Consider the following 20321-nt stretch of genomic DNA (forward strand, 5'->3'; position numbering starts at 1 on the left):
AAAATATTCTTCATAAAAAACATAAAGCACGTGTTGTCTTCTATTATTTTTCCCTGAGGTGATTTTCAAATCTGCACTCACTCAGCACTACCTGATGTATTCATTTTGTTATATTCAGAGTGGAATTACCCAGCTTATCCATTCCTTCTGTGGTTTCTTTCTTTCTTTCTTTCTTTCTTTCTTTCTTTCTTTCTTTCTTTCTTTCTTTCTTTCTTTCTTTCTTTCTTCCCCTCAGTGTTTGCTTTCACAACCCAAGTTCTGGGCCATTCAGACATCAGCTTTGATCCTCCGGACAAAACTTGAGAGAGGAAGCACACGCCGAGTGGAACGGGCAATGAGGCAGACACAGGTAAGAATTAATGTGGCAATTTTTGTTATTCTTCCAGCTCTTTATTATTATCAATAACCGTACATGTTTGTTGTGAGTATAAAATTATTTTCCTCTAACACGTTTTATTATTGAAGAGTGTTGTTTTAGAGTCTGCTTGGCTCCAAAACCCAACTCTGTCACCTAGCTCTGTGACCGTAGTATTTAACCTTTCTAAAGGAAAGCTGTTCGCTACTCAACATTTCTGACGCCAAGTGTGTGGGTCTTTCACACCAAGCACTTCATCATTTCCCTGTGGACATCAACTGGGTGTCCTACAATTTAATTCAATTCTGACCCTCCCTGGAATTAGTGCAGACCCCATATGTTAAGGGCTAAGTTCCAAAAGACTGCCTCCCACTTCAGATTCCAATCTCAAGTCTTCTACTTCTGACTGACTGGCTATAAATCAGGGGTCCTCACGACCTCCTCCTCACCTCAGGTTTGATAATTTGCTAGAACTGGCACACAGAACTAGGGGAAACACTTAATTATGATTACTGGTTTATTATAAAGGATGTTATAAAGGATTCAAATGAACGGCCAGATGAAGAGGTATCTAGGGCAAGGATCCTGAGCAAAGGAGCTTCTCTGTCTTTGTGGAGTTTGGGGTGCACTCCCCCTCCCAGAACGTCGGTGCGTTTTCCAACGTGGGTGCTCTCTGAACCCATTTGTTTTGGGGGATTTTATGGAGTATCTATTATGTGGGCATGATTGATTAAATCAGTGGCCATTGGTGATAACCTCAATCCCCAGCCCTTTTTCCCTCCCCGGACCTTGGAGTGGGGCTGGAAGTTTCAACCCCCTAGTCACATGGTTGGTTCCTCTGACAACCGGCCCCAATCCTCCCAGAGTCACCTCATTGCCATAAGCTCAGGTGTGGTGAAAGGGACTTACTATGGATAAAAAAAGACACTCTTCTAACCCTACAACTCAGGAAGTTATAAGACTTTTAGAAGCTCTGTGCTGGGAATCAGAGCTTATATATTTCTTATTATATCACAGCATCACATCCCTAAGTTTCATTATCTATATAAGAGGGTAGTAATAATTGTACTTATAGCATAGGTTTGTGGTGAGTGGTAAAGAGATAATACAAGAGTTAGTGAAAAAGGTAAGCAGTTTCACAGACATAGATTGTATGAAGAAACAAAATTCATCCTAATGCAAAAATATTCACTGATGAAGTAGAATGAATAGTCTCTATTCCAAAGTGGTTTTTTTTTTTAAAACTACTGAAGAATATTTTATTAATTTCTTTGTTTAAAAATATTTCTGATAGACACCTCACTAAGCTTAGAGCACTCTATTGATGCTGCTGGAAATATAGTACAAAGTTATTCCTTAGGTTCTGTATCTTTCCTAGCTAGCTTTCCAGTTTGAAACCTGCATTATTCTCTGAATTGTGCAGATGATGCTTTTAGATATCAAATACACAGGATGTGCTTTGCTTGGGGAAAATGGATTTGAAGAAAGAGCCAAATCACCATGCTTTGGCCCTTTGCCCCTGTCTTGGCCTTACTATATCTGGGGTCTCTTCATCTTGCCATGCAAATGCTATGTGATGAAGAGAGTGGTATACCTTTCTACCTATACAGTGGAATGGGGGAGTTGTTATTCCTGCCTCTGTGGGAAAAATCAGAGAAAGTCTTTTCACTCCCCAACCCAGAAAATTTGGAAATGAGTCAGATCATGGAACAAGATGAATTAGACAAAATTTGTCTAATTTTCTGTCACTTGTTGAGCCATTTACTTCATAATCTGAACTTTTGCCAATTCCTTTGATTCAGAGTTTCATATTACTAATTGTTGAAGTTATTGCATCCCTGAAGAATGAGATGAAAATGATTTAAAAAATACATGTATACATAAAACAATGGTTTTTTTTTTTTTAACATCTTTATTGGGGTATAATTGCTTTACAATGGTGTGTTAGTTTCTGCTTTATAACAAAGTGAATCAGTCATACATAAACATATGTTCCCATATGTCTTCCCTCTTGCGTCTCCCTCCCACCCTCCCTATCCCACCCCTCCAGGCTGTCACAAAGCACCGAGCCAATATCCCTGTGCAATGCGGCTGCTTCCCACTAGCTATCTACCTTACTACGTTTGTTAGTGTGTATATGTCCATGACTCTCTCTCGCCCTGTCACAGCTCACCCTTCCCTCTCCCCATAACCTCAAGTCCGTTCTCTAGGAGGTCTGCATCTTTATTCCTGCCTTACCCCTAGGTTGTTCATGACATTTTTTTTTTTCTTAAATTCCATATATATGTGTTAGCATACGGTATTTGTCTTTTTCTTTCTGACTTACTTCACTCTGTATGACAGACTCTAGGTCTATCCACCTCATTACAAATAGCTCAATTTTGTTTCTTTTTATGGCTGAGTAATATTCCATTGTATACATGTGCCACATCTTCTTTATCCATTCATCCGATGATGGGCACTTAGGTTGTTTCCATCTCCGGGCTATTGTAAATAGAGCTGCAATGAACATTTTGGTACATGACTCTTTGAATTTTGGTTTTCTCAGGGTATATGCCCAGTATTGGGATTGCTGGGTCATATGGTAGTTCTATTTGTAGTTTTTTAAGGAACCTCCATACTGTTCTCCATAGTGGCTGAACCAATTCACATTCCCACCAGCAGTGCAAGAGTGTTCCCTTTTCTCCACACCCTCTCCAGCATTTATTGTTTCTAAATTTTTTGATGATGGCCATTCTGACTGGTGTGAGATGATATCTCATTGTAGTTTTGATTTGCATTTCTCTAATGATTAATGATGTTGAGCATTCTTTCGTGTGTTTGTTGGCAGTCTGTATATCTTCTTTGGAGAAACGTCTATTTAGGTCTTCTGCCCATTTTTGGATTGGGTTGTTGTTTCTTTATTATTGAGCTTCATGAGCTGTTTATATATTTTGTAGATTAATCCTTTGTCCGTTGATTCGTTTGCAAATATTTTCTCCCATTCTGAGGGTTGTCTTTTCGTCCTGTTTATCATTTCCTTTGCTGTGCAAAAGCTTTGTAGTTGCATTAGGTCCCATTGTTTATTTTTTTTTAATTTCCGTTACTGTAGGAGGTGGATTAAAAAAGATCTTGTTGTGATTTATGTCAACGAGTGTTCTTCCTATGTTTTCCTCTGAGAGTTTTATGGTGTCTGGTCTTACATTTAGGTCTCTAATCCATTTTGAGTTTATTTTTGTGTAAGGTGTTAGGGAGTGTTCTAATTACATTCTTTTACATGTAGCTGTCCAGTTTTCCCAGCACCACTTATTGAAGAGGCTGTCTTTTCTCCATTGTATATTCTTGCCTCTTTTGTCATAGATTAGTTGACCATACCTGTGTGGGTTTATCTCTGGGCTTTCTATCTGTTCCATTGATCTATGTTTCTGTTTTTGTGCCAGTACCATATTGTCTTGATTACTGTAGCTTTGCAGTATAGTCTGTAGTCAGGGAGTCTGATTCCTCCTGCTCCGTGTTTTTCTGTCAAGACTGCTTTGGCTATTCAAGGTCTTTTGTGTCTCCATACAAATTTTAAGATTTTTTGTTCTAGTTCTGTAAAAAATGCCATTGGTAATTTGATAGGGATTGCATTGACTCTGTAGATTGCTTTGGGTAGTATACTCACTTTCACAATATTGATTCTTCCAGTCCAAGAACATGGTATATCTCTCCATCTGTTGGTATCATCTTTAATGTATTTTATCAGTGTCTTATAGTTTTCTGCACACAGGTGTTTTGTCTCCCTAGGTAGGTTTATTCCTAGGTTTTTTGTTTTTGTTTTTGTTTTTGCAGTACGCAGGCCTCTCACTGTTGTGGCCTCTCCCGTTGCAGAGCACAGGCTCCTTATGCACAGGCTCAGCGGCCATGGCTTATGGGCCCAGTCGCTCCGCAGCATGTGGGATCTTCCCGGACCGGGCCACGAACCCATGTCCCCTGCATCAGAAGGCAGACTCTCAACCACTGCGCCACCAGGGAAGCCTTATTCCTATGTATTTTATTCTTTTTGTTGCATTGGTAAATGGGAGAGTTTCCTTAATTTCTCTTTCAGATTTTTAATCATTAGTGTATAGGAATGCAAGAGATTTCTGTGCATTAATTTTGTATTCTGCAACTTTATCAAATTCATTGATTAGCTCTAGTAGTTTTCTGGTGGCATCTTTAGGATTCTCTATGTATAGTATCATGTCATCTGCAGACAGTGACAGTTTTACTTCTTCTTTTACAATTTGTATTACTTTTATTTCCTTTTCTTCTCTGATTGCTGTGCCTAGGACTTCCAAAACTATCTTGAATAGTAGTGGCGAGAGTGGACATCCTTGTCTTTTTCCTGATCTTAGAGGAAATGCTTTCAGTCTTTCACCATTGAGAATGATGTTGGCTGTGTGTTTGTTGTATATGGCCTTTATTATGTTGAGGTTCGTTCCCTCTAGGCCTATTTTCTGGATGGTTTTTATCATAAATAGGTGTTGAAATTTGTCAAAAGCTTTTTATGTATCTATTGAGATGATCATATGGTTTTTATTCTTCAATATATTCATATGGTGTATCACATTGAGTTGCATATATTGAAGAATCCTTGCATCCTTGAGATAAACCCCACTTGATCATATTGTATGATCCTTTTAATGTATTGTTGGATTGTGTTTGCTAGTATTTTGTTGAGGATTTTTGGATTTATAATCATCAGTAATATTAGTCTGTAATTTTTTTTGTAGTATCTTTGTCTGGTTTTGGTATCAGGGTGATGGTGGCCTCATAGAATGAGTTTGGGAATGTTCCTTCCTCTGCAATTTTGTGGAAGAGTTTGAGAAGGATAGGTGTTAGCTCTTCTGTAAATGTTTCATAGAATTCACCTGTGATGCCATCTGGTCCTGTACTTTTATTTGTTGGAAAATCTTTAATCACCGTTTCAATTTCATTACTTGTGATTGGTCTGTTCATATTTTCTATTTCTTCCTGGTTTTGTCTTGGGAGGTTATACCTTTCTAAGTATTTGTCCATTTCTTCCAGGTTGTCCATTTTATTGGCATAGAGTTGCTTGTAGTTGTTTCTTAGGATTCTTTGTATTTCTGTGATGTCTGTTGTAACTTCTCCTTTTTCATTTCTAAATGTATTGATTTGAGTCCTCTCCCTCTTTTTGTTGATGAGTCTGGCTAATGGTTTATCAATTTTGTTTGTCTTCTCAAAGAACCAGCTTTTAGTTTTATTGATCTTTGCTATTGTTTTCTTGATTCTATTTCATTTATTTCTCCTCTGATCTTTATAATTTCTTTTCTTCTGCTAACTTTGGGTTTTGTTTGTTCTTCTTTCTCTAGTTCCTTTAGGTGTAACGTTAGATTGTTTTTTTGAGATTTTTCTTGTTTCTTGAGGTAGGCTTGTATAGCTATAAACTTCCCTTTTAGAACTGCTTTTGCTGCATCCCATAGGTTTTGGGTGATCGTGTTTTCCTTGTCATTTGTTTCTAGGTATTTTTTGATATCCTCTTTGATTTCTTCAGTGATCACTTGGTTATTCAGTAACGTATTGTTTAGCCTCCATGTGTTTGTGTTTTTTATGTTTTTTTCCCTGTAATTGTTTTCTAATCTCATAGTGTTGTGTTCAGAAAAGATGGTTGATATGATTTCAGTTTTCTTTAGTGTACTGAGGCTTGATTTGTGACCCAAGATGTGATCTCTCCTGGAGAATGTTGCATGCGCACTTGAGAAGAAAGTGTAATCTGCTGTTTTTGGATGGAATGTCCTATAAATATCAATTAAATCTTTCTGGTCTATTGTGTCATTTAAAACTTCTGTTTCCTTATTAATTTTCTGTTTGGATGATCTGTGCATTGGTGTAAGTGAGGTGTTAAAGTCCCCCACTGTTATTGTATTACTGTCCATTTCCTCTTTTATAGCTGTTAGCAATTTCCTTATGTATTGAGGTTCTGCTGTGTTAGGTGCATATATATTTATAATTGTTTTATCTTCTTGGGTGGATCCCTTGATCATTATGTAGTGTCCTTCCTTGTCTCTTGTAACATTATTTTAAAGTCTGTTTTATCTGATGTAAGTATTGCCACGCCAGCTTTCTTTTGATTTCCGTTTGCATGGAATATCTTTTTCCATCCCCTCACTTTCAGTCTGTATGTGTCCTTAGGTCTGAAGTGGGTCTCTTGTAGACAGCATATACATGGGTCTTATTTTTGTATCCATTCAGCAAGCGTGTGTCTTTTGGTTGGAGCATTTAATCCATTCACTTTTAAGGTAGCTATCGAAATTTGTGTTCATATTACCATTTTCTTAAACGTTTTGGGTTTGTTTTTGTAAGTCCTTTTCTTCTTTATGTTTAATTTTTAATTACCTACTTATTAGCAGGAATAATTGAGAGTTAGCTAAATTAAAGATTATATTTTCATCTGGCAATTTAGCAATCTGAGAGCAGTAGAGACCAGCCTTTGTAATATCCTACAGTCCAAATCTTCAGTCGAGTGCCAAAGCTAACAGGAACAGAGCAATCACTGTGATCACACTGAGGGCAACGTAGAGGTCTTAGCGGGTAGTAATTCACACTTTGGTTGGTTGTATTTTTTTTAAGGGGAAAGAGGTAAAGGAATTGCAGTTTTTTCTTACAGGGTTTCCTAAAAAATGATGAACTGCATGCATAAATTGCTACCCTTTGAGGTCATTAGAAGAAGTGATAAGAATTGTAAAGCAAGTATACTCCAATAAAGATATTGGGCTTTCCTCGTGGCGCAGTGGTTGCGAGTCCGCCTGCTGATGCAGGAGACACAGGTTTGTGCCCCGGTCCAGGAAGACCCCACGTGCTGCGGAGCAGCTAGGCCCGTGAGCCATGACCGCTGAGGCTGCGCGTCCGGAGCCTGTGCTCTGCAATGGGAGAGGCCACAACAGTGAGAGGCCCACGTGCCCCCCACTCCCCCGCCAAAAAAAAGATGTTAAAAAAAAATGATAAGAGACCGGAGTTCATGAATTAGCTACTTAATTATCTCGAAATATGTTCACAGTATTTCTCAACATACCATAAAACAAAGCTTTTTCTCTGTATTACAAGCTGGTCATTTGTTCTGCATTGCAGACTGCTCTCTGAAGTTTTGGTGTCTCATAATATGCACCTGCTCTATTACATTTTCACATATCTTCTTCATGAAAGTACATCCACATGAATTATATTTGGCAGGCTTGGCATTGACCTTGATGTGCAGCTATTTGCGTGAGTGGAATATATGGCTGTCATTATGGATTACAGGAGGTGCAGGGGAGCACGTGATGTAGTAATTCAAGCTGACCTTGGCTGTATTTGGCTTACCCCACGAGGGGGTATGGCTTCAAAATTTGAGAAGTTGCATTTGATTTTTATACTTTAAATATCCTTTTCTAAATATAAGGTGCTTGTAATGGACAGATTGAAGTTTAGAGCTTTTTGAGACTTTTTATACTTCTACTTTAGTACAATTCAAGGACAGGTCTCAGTAGGAAACTTTTAGTTGTAAGGGACAGAAACCCAATTCAAACTGTCTGTAAAAAAGGAAATTGGTTGACTGTTATAATAACTGGGAAGTCTAGGGGTATTCCGATCCCATAGTTAGCTGGATTCAAGGCTCGAAGAGCTCATCCGGTCTTTCTGTCTTTTCTCATCTCTGCTTTTCTCTGCCTGCTTCAGTGTCAGAATGTCTGTTGTCAGAAAAGCACCAGATTTTATTGTCCATAGACCTCACAATCCAAGAGGAAGAGATGTCACGTACTGTGGCCAAGGCTAAGCACCCTAACCTCTTATGCTTCACTTCCCTTACCTGGAGAATGGAGAGAGCGGTAATGCCCACCTCATTCAGATACTGAGGGGTTAAATGACTTAATATTTGTGAAACACTCCAAATAGCGCCTGGCACATAGTAAACCCTCAGTAAATGTTGACTGTTTCTATTATCCTGACTTTAAAGGAGGTACAGGAAAAGAAAACTGCCCAATCCTTCATAACTCACTAAAAGCAATCATTATTACCTAGAATAGAATGCTTTCGATTTAGAAAATCTAAAAACATTGGGATAATTACAATGCTTCACGTTTAGTGTGCTGGGTCCCGCCATTGAGTTTTTCACATATCTGAGATATGAAATCATGTCTTCTGTTCTAACTCTGTACTTCACCTGCATTAATAACCACATGTAGCGCTTGAAAGTTATTGAAAAGTATACTAGAACTTGCTCCTGTGACTGTAGCTATGCTTTTTTTTTTGGAGTCATTATAGTTACTACTGTTTATTCAGAAGTGTGTACAGTTACTACCGTTTACTGGATACTCATGTGCCAGGTTCTAAATAATCCTAGGAAGTAGGCACTATTTATATTTTTACTGGTGAAGAAACTGAAGCACAGAAAATATAAGTGACTTACCCAAGGTCTAATTGAATTCACACCAGGTCTGTCTTGGATTTCGAAGTCCATGCTTTTTTTTTTTTTTTAAATTTATTTATTTTTGACTGAGTTGGGTCTTTGTTGCTGTGCGTGGGCTTTCTCTACTTGTGGCGAGCGGGGGCTACTTTTCGTTGCACTGCACGGGCTTCTCATTGCGGTGGCTTCTCTTGTTGCAGTGCACGGGCTCTAGGCACGCGGGCTTCAGTAGTTGTGGTGCCTGGGCTCAGTAGTTGTGGCTCGTGGGCTCTAGAGTGCAGGCTCAGTAGTTGTGGTGCACGGGCTTAGTTGTTCCACAGCACGTGGAATCTTCCTGGATCAGGGCTCGAACCCGTGTCCCCTGCATTGGCAGGCAGATTCTTAACCACTGAACCACCAGGGAAGCCCCCGAAGTCCATGCTTTGATTCACCATGCTGTATTCTCAGGAAGCTCTGAGAAAGAAGATATCAGTGGAAGACTTGGCATCATCTGGGGGAAAGGGGTTGAACCAGCATAGGCAGGAAGAAATGAATAGAGGCTTTTGTGAGGAAGGTTTGGTTGCAGAACTCAGCGTCTGAATGCCTACAATTTAGGTGAAAAGAGGAAGAAATGGATTGTACACAATATCAGGATGCAGTCCCATGTGGGAAAAGAACGTGCACCTGGGAGAGTGAAACTGGCTTCTGCTAAGGCCAAGAAAGGGGGATGCCTGGACAGAGGTTGATGGGCTGAACCAGGATGTGAGTTTCGTGATAATAGATTAGTAAAAATATAGGCAACAATTAGTTCATAAATAAGTGAGATAAAAGAAGGGAGAAGCGATAAACAACATAAAATATTGTTAATAGTTAAAAAAATATTTTGAAAACCTAGAAAGTTACAGAACAGTGAAAACTCAGTAACAGCAGAGAAACTTACTAGTGGAATGGAATAAAGTACACCCACTTAAAGCACACTTCTAAAGGCACTAAATGCTAACTTCAGTCAGATTCCAGTAGGGGCACACTGAAGGTCTTTGACAGAGTCAGATTGTGTTGATTGAACTGACACATTGGTGTTTCCTGGGACAGCACCCTGTGTACATCTTATGAGCCTTATACAACATTTCTCAAACTTGCCTGAACATATGAACCACTTCCAAGGTGCTTGTTAAAATATAGCTCTCCATGGGACTTCCCCGGTGGCGCAGTGGTTAAGAATCCACCTGCCAATGCAGGGGACACGGGTTCGAGCCCTGGTCCGGGAAGATCCCACATGCTGTGGATCAAGTAAGCCCGTGTGCCACAACTACTGAGCCTGTGCTCTAGAGCCCACGAGCCACAACTACTGAAGCCCGCACGCTTAGAGCCCATGCTCCACAACAAGAGAAGCCACCACAATGAGAAGCCCGCGCACCGCAACCAAGAGTAGCCCCTGCTTGCCGCAACTAGAGGAAGCCTGCACGCAGCAACAAAGACCCAATGCAGACAAAAGTAAAAAATATATATATATGTAATATATATATATATATATATATATGGCTCTTCAGCCCAGCCTGCAGAAATTCAGGGTCTGGTGAGGGTGGTGATTATGGGTGCGTTTGGAAGAGACTGCCCCTGACAGAGGCAGGTTGTTAATCTTTTGTAGCTCCAGATATTTTCCTGTCTTACATCCAAGTACAAACAGAACAGAGACTAAAAGGGCATTTACCAAGGCCTGGAGGCCAGCGTTGTGGTTTAACAGGGGACTGGGTGCCAGAAGGAACCTTAGAGGTGAGTGTTACTGAGGGCTGCAGACGAGGGCCAGGTGGAATTGAGCTGGCTGAGGAACAGATGCTTTGCATCTGACTGAGAGTGCTCAGGAAAGTAGGTGTAATTATTATTAGACTTAACTATTTTAACTTTTTTAGAAAGGATAATACTGGGAATTTAAAGCATTCATTTAAGTTTTAATAAATATTCTTTGCACTCTTATGATACTTGCAGACTGTAAACAGACTGACTTTTCTCATTTCCTAATCTTTTAAGAAAAGATAATAAAGGAGAACTTCTAAGTATTGCCTTAAATACTAAGCAGGGTCCCCTGAGAAGTTGTGGGAGAAGATTGGAGGTGGGCGGCATCTGGGGAAGGCACGAGAGATTGTGCATCTCCCAGTTCTCAGGCAGCAGTTCTCAGGGGGTGATTGTGGAGCCCCGAGGCTCCTCAGCCCTTTCAGAGTGTCCAAGGTCACAACTGTCTTCACAACAATATTGAGATACTATTTATCTTGTCACTGTGTTGATACTGAATCACTAGAAGCAATGGGGGGTCAAACTGTTGGCCCCTTAACCGGAATCAAGGTCAGGACACCATACTGTGCTGGTAGTCATCCTGTGCTTCACCACCACGAGTTTGTAGCTTAAAAAAAAGAAAAGACAGTTTTGTTTTTTGGGTTTTTTAAATTTATTTATTTTTTGGTTGTGTTGGGTCTCTTAGTTGCAACGCGTGGTATCTTCGTTGTGGCACTCAGGATCTTTTGTTGTGGTATGCGGGCTTCTCTCTAGCTGTGGTGCACGGCTCCAGAGTGCATGGGCTCAGTAGTTGTGGCATGCGGGCTCTCTAGTTGTCGCACGCTGGCTCTAGAGTGCGTGGGTTCAATAGTTGCGGCATGCGGGCTTAGTTGCCCCGTGGCATGTGGGATCTCAGTACCCCAACCAGGGATTGACCCATGTTTCCCTACATCGGAAGGCGGATTCTTAACCACTGAACCACCAGGGAAGTCCCAAGACAGTTTTGTTTATGAATGTCTTTGATAAAGTGGTAAATATTATTTTATTAAGTCTTCACCCTTGACAGCATGCTTTTTAATATTCTACGTGATGAACTGGGAAGTACTTGCGAAACACTTGTGCTGCGTGCTGAAGTACAGTGGTTGTCTCAAGAAAAGCTAAGCGAGTTGCTTTTCCTAGGAAACAGTGTTTTTACTAAGAAGAACTATTGACAGACTATGCGTATTCATACTTGGGTATTTGGCAGAAATTTTCTTAAAAATAAATGAAGTGAGCTCATCACTTCTAGGAAAATAATTGACAGTATTTCTTACCAGTGATGAAATTTTGAGCTTTTAAGAAAAAAAATGAGACTTTTGGAAATCTTTTATATGCAGTTATGAATTTGACAGCTTTCCAATACTTCAAGTACTGGGCTGAGAGTTTTCTTGTGAGATCATTGGTGATATTAATGCATACAATTTTTAATATTATATGAAATATGTCAGCATTTGTAAATCTGCACATTTTCCAAATGACTAATGCATGATGTGAAAAATCAAGCATGGGTAAAAGGTCCATTCAGGGTTCAAGATACATCAGTGAGTAGTTTTTTGTTTTTTGTTTTTTTTTTAGACCAGTGGATTTTACTGTAACAGGGTATTTAATGTAACAGGGAAACATTCATTGATAGGATTTCAAATTCCACATTGCAGGTAACTCTAAGAAGCCACCACATTTTGAATTTTGATGTAGTATCAAAGGATAATGTGCACAATTAACTGAAAAAGCTGTTAACATACTTCTCCCTTTTCCAACTACCTATCTGTATGAGGCCAAATTTTCTTCATAAATTTCAACCAAAACATCATATTGTAACAGATTGACTACAGAAGACAGTATGAGAATAGATGACAGAATAGCTGTCATCTATTAAGCCAGACATTAAAGACAGTTGCAAAAATGTAACACATTGACAGTTTTTTTTTTTTTTTTTTTTTTTTTACTTTTTTCTTTGTGCCACTCAGCTTGCAGGATCTTAATTCCCTGACCAGGAATTGAACGCGGGCCCCCAGCCGTGGAAGCTCGAGTCTTAACCACTGGACGTCCAGGGAATTCCCAAGACATTGCCAATCTTTTCAAGACTTTTTTTTGGGGGGGGGGGGTAGATATAGTTATTTTTCATGAAACATATTATGTATGTTAATGTAATAGATTCATTATTTTCTTTTAGAATGGATTAATATTTAAATTTTATTCAGTTTTAATTTCTAATATGATAAATATTGATAGATGATAGCCCACACAAACAAAAGCTCTTTGGAGTCCCTCAATAATTTATAAGAGTTTAAAGAGGTCCTACAACATTGTAAAGCAACTATACTCCAATAAAAATTAATAAAAAAAATAAATATAAAGAGGTCCTGAAACGAAATGGTTTAAGAACTGCTAAGGTGTGACTAAGGGGAATGTTCCAAGATCCTTGTGTGGGCTTCCTTGAAGCCTCCCTCTTTATGTTCATCTCTTCTGTCTGGAATCATAAAAAAGACATCTAGGCTCTCCCAGCCCCCTTTAGTAGACGCAGCTCCTACCAGCCAACACATAAAAGTCTTTGGAACAGGAAGTAGTGATTAAAGATCTTCTTGGCCAGGCCACACCCTGACTCCCATATTATGTGATTAGGTGGGGAAAAACCCAGTTAATTAGAGTTCTCAGTATTTTTCCAGTGAGAAGCTGCTTTTTATTTTCACAGCTCTGATAATTTCCACTTAGGAGGTAAGGTTTTAATGAAGCTGTCAACTTAGTGTTTGGAATCAGACAGGCTCACCTATTTCATAGCTTTAAACTTTGGGCAAGCCATTTTTAAAAAAATGAATGAATGAATGAATGAATGAATGGCTGAGTTGGGTCTTTGCTGCTGTGCACGGGCTTTTTCTAGTTGCGGTGAGCAGGGGCTACTCTTTGTTGCAGTGCGCGGGCTTCTCATTGTGGTGGCTTCTCTTGATGCGGAGCATGGGCTCTAGGTGCACGGGCTTCAGTAGTTGTGGCTCACGGGCTCTAGGTGCACGGGCTTCAGTAGTTGTGGCTCACGGGCTCTAGAGTGCAGGCTCAGTAGTTGTGGCGCATGGGCTTTGTTGCTCCGCGGCATGTGGGATCTTCCTGGACAAGGGCTCAAACCCGTGTCCCCTGCATTGGCAGGCGGATTCTTAACCACTGCGCCACCAGGGAAGCCTGGGCAAGCCATTTTTTTAATCTCTCTGATTCCCTGCAATTCCCAATACACAAGGTAAAACTGAATTAACAATAGGTTTAACAACTTAGTAGGTTGTTAATAGGTTTTGATTCTCATTCCCCTTGTTCCTATTAGAAGTTTTCTTGGACTTGGGAGCTTGAGATGGCAGTTAGCTTCACCACTCTGAATCATGGCGGAATGACTGCAGACTCCTGTCAAAGAGAGCAGTTCAGCCCAACTGTTGGATATATTTGATTAAGTACGTATTTTTATAATAAATCCCACCCTCCTACACACACACACACACACACACACACACACACACACTCACATTGCACAAAAAAGCAAGGTGATTTGGCATATGATCAATCATACCTTTTAGATTATCAGCTAATTTCTACTTGGCTCTTCAGAAAGTGGATAAACACTTTGATATCACGCAAGCAAGAAAGAATAGCCTTCAGTGAAAGTGTAGGTCCTTAGGGACTAGCTCTGTTCTTTTGAAGATATGTGTGCCATACTTTTAGATACGAGCACATAAATAAAGTCTAAATCATACCAGACCTTGTTCAGAATCGTCCTTCTATACTAAGTCATTCTCCATGTGCTAATTTTAAAATGTAGCCTTGATCTTCTCTAGTTTTTTGGAGGGGAAGTTCTTTCGGTACTGAAAACAGAGCATTGAAAAGAGAGGACCCATCATTGTTTTCCAGGGTTTCATTCCCCATTCCTTAGAGGTATCTTTTATTCCCCATTCCTTAGAGGTATCTCCTGACCTCTGGTACAGTGGCTCCTGGAAGGCTGGAGAGTCGTTATTGTTTGGGGTTAGAGAATCTATATGCACAAGCACGTTGTCTCAAAGGACACTCAAAGTATAAATGCTTTGCGATGGAGTTTGGGGAGAAAAAGACATTAAAAGGGAGTCTTAAAACTTGAAAACAGTTTCATATCACAGTAGTTTATACATCATGAGGTCATCTTTGGTGTCTCCCAGCAGTTATCATACCTGGATTTTCTGTGACTTGGCTGTCCCCCCACCTCCTGACTGAGCTCTAGACTCTTCCTGACTCTTTACTCATTGTCTTTCCCGTTTATCCACATTTCTTCTGTCACCCTCCTATGTACACTCTGCTTGCTTTCAACTCTTAATGATTGGTCTAGGGTATATTCACTTCTCTCTCTCTCTCTCCATTTTTGATGTTACCATTTTCCCTTAAAGGCAACTTCTCATACCAGTTTTAACTTATGACCAAGTGCCCATGACTTTCAGGTGTGAAATACATGAAATTTAGAAACTGGAGAGAGAAAATGGGAAGTGAAAGGGTAGGACACTGCTTTAGAGGTCATTTACCTCAATTTCTGGGGGTGTGTGAAAGCTTACAAAGTGCCAGTTTGTCTCTGCGCTACTGTTTCTGTCCACGTTCACACACACACGTATACACGGCAGGGGCTCGGGCTTGCTGTTCATTCAGTCCCATTCTCCTAGGACTTCATGTCCTGCCGTTGTCTTCCAGACCGCTTTGGTACAGTTTGCCCCTGAGGAATGAACCTGATGCTTGTGTTCGGCTAATGGTACCTGAAACTAGCAACCTCCTCAGATGCTTGAAATTAAACAAAATACTCTTTTGATAAAGCCATATACTCAGAGTGTTTGGAGTGCAAAAGATCATTTAGAAAATCATTTCGTAGATGAGTGCCTTTGTGTTTAAATGACTTGCTTGTTGGAGGTTGACCTAGAACAGCAGGCAGGCCACTTCACCTATCAGTACTCTTTTTCTTGTAAAGGACTCCAGTTCATTTGACTATAATGGGATTATTCCAGAATGAGTCACTAGAAATAATCCTGCTCTGAAAAACCTAGAGATGAATTGTAAATAAGTTCCTGTATTTGGGGTGAGTTAGCAAATAAGAGAGTACTTTGAATTCAGTAGAGGAAATAGACAAGTTAATTTGATGTTCTTGGTTTTATTGGTAGGTGAATCTTTAGGTGGTTGTCATATTTAAGGTAGGAAGAAGTATATTCTGTGCAGGAGTGAAAATAGGTTAGAATTCTGTTTTTAATCTTTATCATACACATGGCCTATTTGAGTTCTATAAAGCATGGCTGTACTTGTACAGGGGCTTATTTATGGTATCAGATTCAAGTAAATGTTCATTCTCTGCTCTCTCCGGTGGTCTCTGACATTTTGGAGAGTATCTGAGAGTACCAGAGACACTCTGAGGTCATCTAAAAGTATCTGAGAGTATCTGAAATACATAATAAATCTGTTTATTAATAAATGAGGAAGTATTTACTGAGCACTGATTAATACGTTTTAGCTAGATGCAGTAAGTGCAGCAAACAGCGTGAGTTTTGTTTGAAAATCAGATGTCTTGCATGTAATTAAGACTTCATAAAAGTAAATGTTGGGATGTTGCTTTTGGCTTTTAATTATTAAATAAGCATTATTTATTTTTTCTTTCCAAAGGAATAAAAAGAATTTGATAAAAGGGAAAATTTGCCCCCCTTAATGAAGTAATTCAGTGAACCTTCTATTTATGTATTGTAACCATATGTATTCAGCCAGAGGTTTTTCTTCTCTTCTCTCTTTCCTACAACTAAATAGCTTTGGGCAGAAGCATGCAACCTTTTTGCTATTAAGTTTCTCTGAAGTAAGGCCAGAAAACTTTAAAAATGTTTTGATCAAGATGGTTTAGGAGTCTGGTTATGACTCAGTTTGTTCTGACTGATTTGATTGAATAACATCTTGGATTGTCAAAGAAGTGATGTAATGAGTGTTTTCTCATTCTGCAGGGTATTCTTAGACTAACAAATGTATCTCCCACCTATTATAATATAGAGAACTTCCCTTCTCCCCCAGTTGAGGAGCAGTTCCCCTGCTCAGAAACTGGTCTCCTCTTACTTATAGTGGGATTTGTTAGATTCTTGTCCTTTTCTTTCTCCTGAGGAAGTTTGAACTTGCTACCTCTTACTTTTTTCTGTTGTTTTTGAAATTTTCAATTTTAATTTCATAAAAACTTGAAAAAAATTTCAAACTTACAGAAAAGTTTTAAGTACAGGACCAGCTGTCTTTTGTATCCTGAAGTTTGGAAAGTAAGTTGCAAACATAGAGCTTCATCATCCTCAAATACATGGACGCTCTCCTCCATAACTACAGTATGTGCATTAACATCAGAAAATTAACGTTGACGTATTGTTGCCATCTAATCCTTATAAGATAGGCCTGTGAAAACTAGTCAATTGCCAAAAAAAGAAAATTTGAGCACTGCATTATGCAAAAAAGGTCATGATAATTCACAGTTGAGAGGTCTCCGTATAAAACAGAAAAAACATATATGCGTACTGTATGGCAAATGAGGAGGCAGGTGAAGATGATCACGGTAATGGAACTACTGTCTGTGTATTTACCTAGGACTCCCGTGCGTCTGCATTCACTTTGATGCTGAATATGTGGGGTCTTGTAATGACTCATCACGTGACTACCAGTTAGTGCCAGCCTTTGGCTTTGCATTTGGCCCTGGTACCTTTGCTCAGAGTCAGCCATCTTGGTCTTGTTGGTCTGCTTCTTGACATAGCCTCTTCGAGTTCAGTTACTTAGTACAAAAAAAAAAAGTGCATGTATTTCAAACCAGCAGAGGGATTCCTCAGTGCATGCAGCTTGAAGCTGTCCACTGCACCTTAAGGGTGGTCTCACATGAATGAATGTCCTGCCCTATGTCTCTCTTGCTGAAGAGTAAGAGAACTCACCCTCTGTGATCAAATAGACACATGCTTTGATTTCACTTTATTCGTTAGAAAATTCCTAAATGAAGTTCTTCATGTAATTTTTCTCTGATTTATGTTAGAAAGTGCCATTGTCACAGTGACAGTATGGCTGTGAAATAGATATGCTGAAGAACAGTTTTTCTTAGAAAAAGTAAAAAGGCTGATTAATAAGGCTAGTTCTTTGAAAGAACTATTATAGGAAACCTCAATTTAAAAAACTATTTTCCTGGGCTTCCCTGGTGGCGCAGTGGTTGAGAGTCCACCTGCCGATCCAGGGGACAGGGGTTCATACCCTGGTCCGGGAAGATCCCACATGCCACAGAGTGTCTGGGCCCGTGAGCCATGGCCGCTGAGCCTGCGTGTCCGGAGCCTGTTCTCCGCAATGGGAGAGGCCACAACAGTGAGAAGCCTGCGTACCGCCAAAAAAAATAAATAAATAAAAATAAACTATTTTCCTGGTAAGTTTTAAATGTACAAATTTACATAGATGTTGATTAATTTAAAGTTTTTAAAAATATTTAACGAAATTCAAGGACTTCCCTGGTGGCGCCGTGGTTAAGAATCTACCTGCCAATGCAGAGGACAAGGGTTCGATCCCTGGTTTGGGAAAATCCCACATGCCGCGGAGCAACTAAGCCCGCGTGCCACAACTACTGAGTCCATGTGTCACAACTACTGAAGCCCACGTGCTCTAGGGCACGAGTGCTGCAACTGCTGAGCTCGCATGCTGCAACTACTGAAGCCCTCACTCCTAGAGCCCGTGCTCTGCAACTAGAGAAGCCACCGCAATGAGAAGCCCGCGCACTGCAACAAAGAGTAGCCCCTGCTCACCGCAACTAGAGAAAAGCCTGTGCACAGCAACGAAGAGTCAGTGCAGCCAAAAAAAAAATGAAATTCAAGAAAAAATTCACACATCCCATCACCTTATCAAAGTAACTTGTGTTCTTTATTGTTTATATGTCTGTATAACTTGCAATAAGAATCTTGTTTATATTAAAAAGTTATCGCACATATAGATTCTGATTATGATACATGCTCTTAAGGCTCTTGCAGACCAATTTGAAGATAAGACTACGTCTGTATTGGAACGTCTGAAGATTTTCTATTGCTGTCAAGTGCCACCTCATTGGGCCATTCAGGTATTTTTGTTGTTGTTGTCATTGGGTATGGAAGATACTTCGCATTTGAAAGATAAACGCATTAGATGTTTATGTTTGAGTTTTCAAATATTTCAGTGAAAAGAATAAAAGTATCTAGCTGAGGATTGCCAGTTACTTCAAACTGCTATTTGAGTAAAGTGATATTAGACTTTTATAACATTAAAAAAAATTTAAACTAGATCAACTAGAACCACAGAAGTCTTCATTTTCAATGTTTAAAAGCCCTTTAAGGACCTTCTGCTAAAGAATGAACCTTTTAAGCAAGTTGTGTACAAAAGGTAAAGGAAAGCATTTATTCAATACTTGATATTGTGGGATACCCTTAACTACTCTCCTCTTTCTAGTGATATGAGAATACCTAGTTTAGCTCCCACACCATGGTTCTCCTGTGTAAGAGGCGTCGGTTCTCTAGTTTGTAAAATTTTAAGCACTGAAGGCCACTTAAGATATGTGGTCCAGTTTCTTAATTCTACAGAAAAGAAAATTGAGGCCCAGTGCAATTAATTACACTTTTCCAATGTTGATCATATAGCTGTTCACGAACTACATCTTTAGTTTCCCAACTTTTAGTCTAGTTTACCTCCTTTCCTGTATCTCCACTGGGTTGTAATTATTACAAATAATAACAGCCAGCTTTTACTGCACATTTATTATGAGGTGCACATTTTGTTCTGCCTTTCACACACGTTATCTTATTTTATTGCAACAATTTTGTGAAATAGCCTCATTTTACAGATGTGAAAGCTATGGTGCAGAGTGGCTAAGTGGAGTTAAATGATGCTAGCCAGAAATTTCTAGATGATTTAGTAACTATTGTCATTTTAACCAGCTTCCTGTCCTCTCTTGTGGATTAGGCACATAGGCAGTGATTTAGAACTATAAATGCCAACCCACAATTCAGTGACTCAGAATCTCCATCATAAGATTTCTTAGAGAGTAGGTTATATTCTTAAGCACAGGGTAAATGAGGGGGTTTATTACACATTGGGATTCATTTTATCTATTGAAGGCATCTCAATAAAACATAGGCACAAAAAAAGCTTTGTTATATCATCTCAAAAGGAGTAGCTTCTTCATCAGGAAGGTGTTAAAAATTGGAACTTTTTGGCATGTTTTTGACCCTGATCTGTGAAATTTAAGTGCTTTGTACTGTGTGATTTGTGGTGTATAAACCTCTCAGACTGTTATTGTGACAAAACATGTCTGTTGAGGGTGTAGCTGTTACTCTGTTTCTGAACAGAACCATTAGGAAAATTAAGTACTGTTCAAATAAATTTAGGATGTAGGCTAAGTGTTTATTTTATCTGCTTAGGAAGCTGTGGGTTTTAGGATATTTGGGCAGTTAGATAAACATCCTCTTTCATTAAGAAATTAAATCATTTTTCTTTCATAATAGGGAGTAACCATATCTTTATGTATTATTTTTAAAGATCAAGAAGTAACAGCATAGTTTATTATAAAAAGAGAATTCATCTTTACTGCTAGCTAAAGATCATATCAGCTTAGATGTCATAACTTTCTTCATCTATTAAATGAAAAGATTAAACTACTTACTACATGAGCATTAAGACTTATTCCAGCTCCCACATGCTATGTTCAGGTTTTGAAAATGTCCAACCACATATTCTAAAATAGCCAAATTCTCTTGTATTTCATAGGATACAGAAGAATTGGACCAT

General features: G+C 39.3%; 1 protein-coding gene across 1 annotated transcript in view; it reads left to right on the forward strand.

Annotated features, from left to right (window-relative positions):
• TTC27 (tetratricopeptide repeat domain 27) overlaps positions 1 to 20321 on the forward strand; it is a 173112-nt gene that overhangs the window by 76302 nt on the left and 76489 nt on the right. The window contains exons 10-11 of the mRNA XM_082672271.1: positions 236 to 349; positions 18526 to 18621. Of these exons, the coding sequence (XP_082528397.1) occupies positions 236 to 349; positions 18526 to 18621 (210 nt within the window). The remainder of the gene's footprint in view (positions 1 to 235; positions 350 to 18525; positions 18622 to 20321) is intronic.

Source organism: Grampus griseus (assembly GCF_964374135.1).
Source record: "Grampus griseus genome assembly, chromosome: 15".
Taxonomy (NCBI): domain Eukaryota; kingdom Metazoa; phylum Chordata; class Mammalia; order Artiodactyla; family Delphinidae; genus Grampus; species Grampus griseus.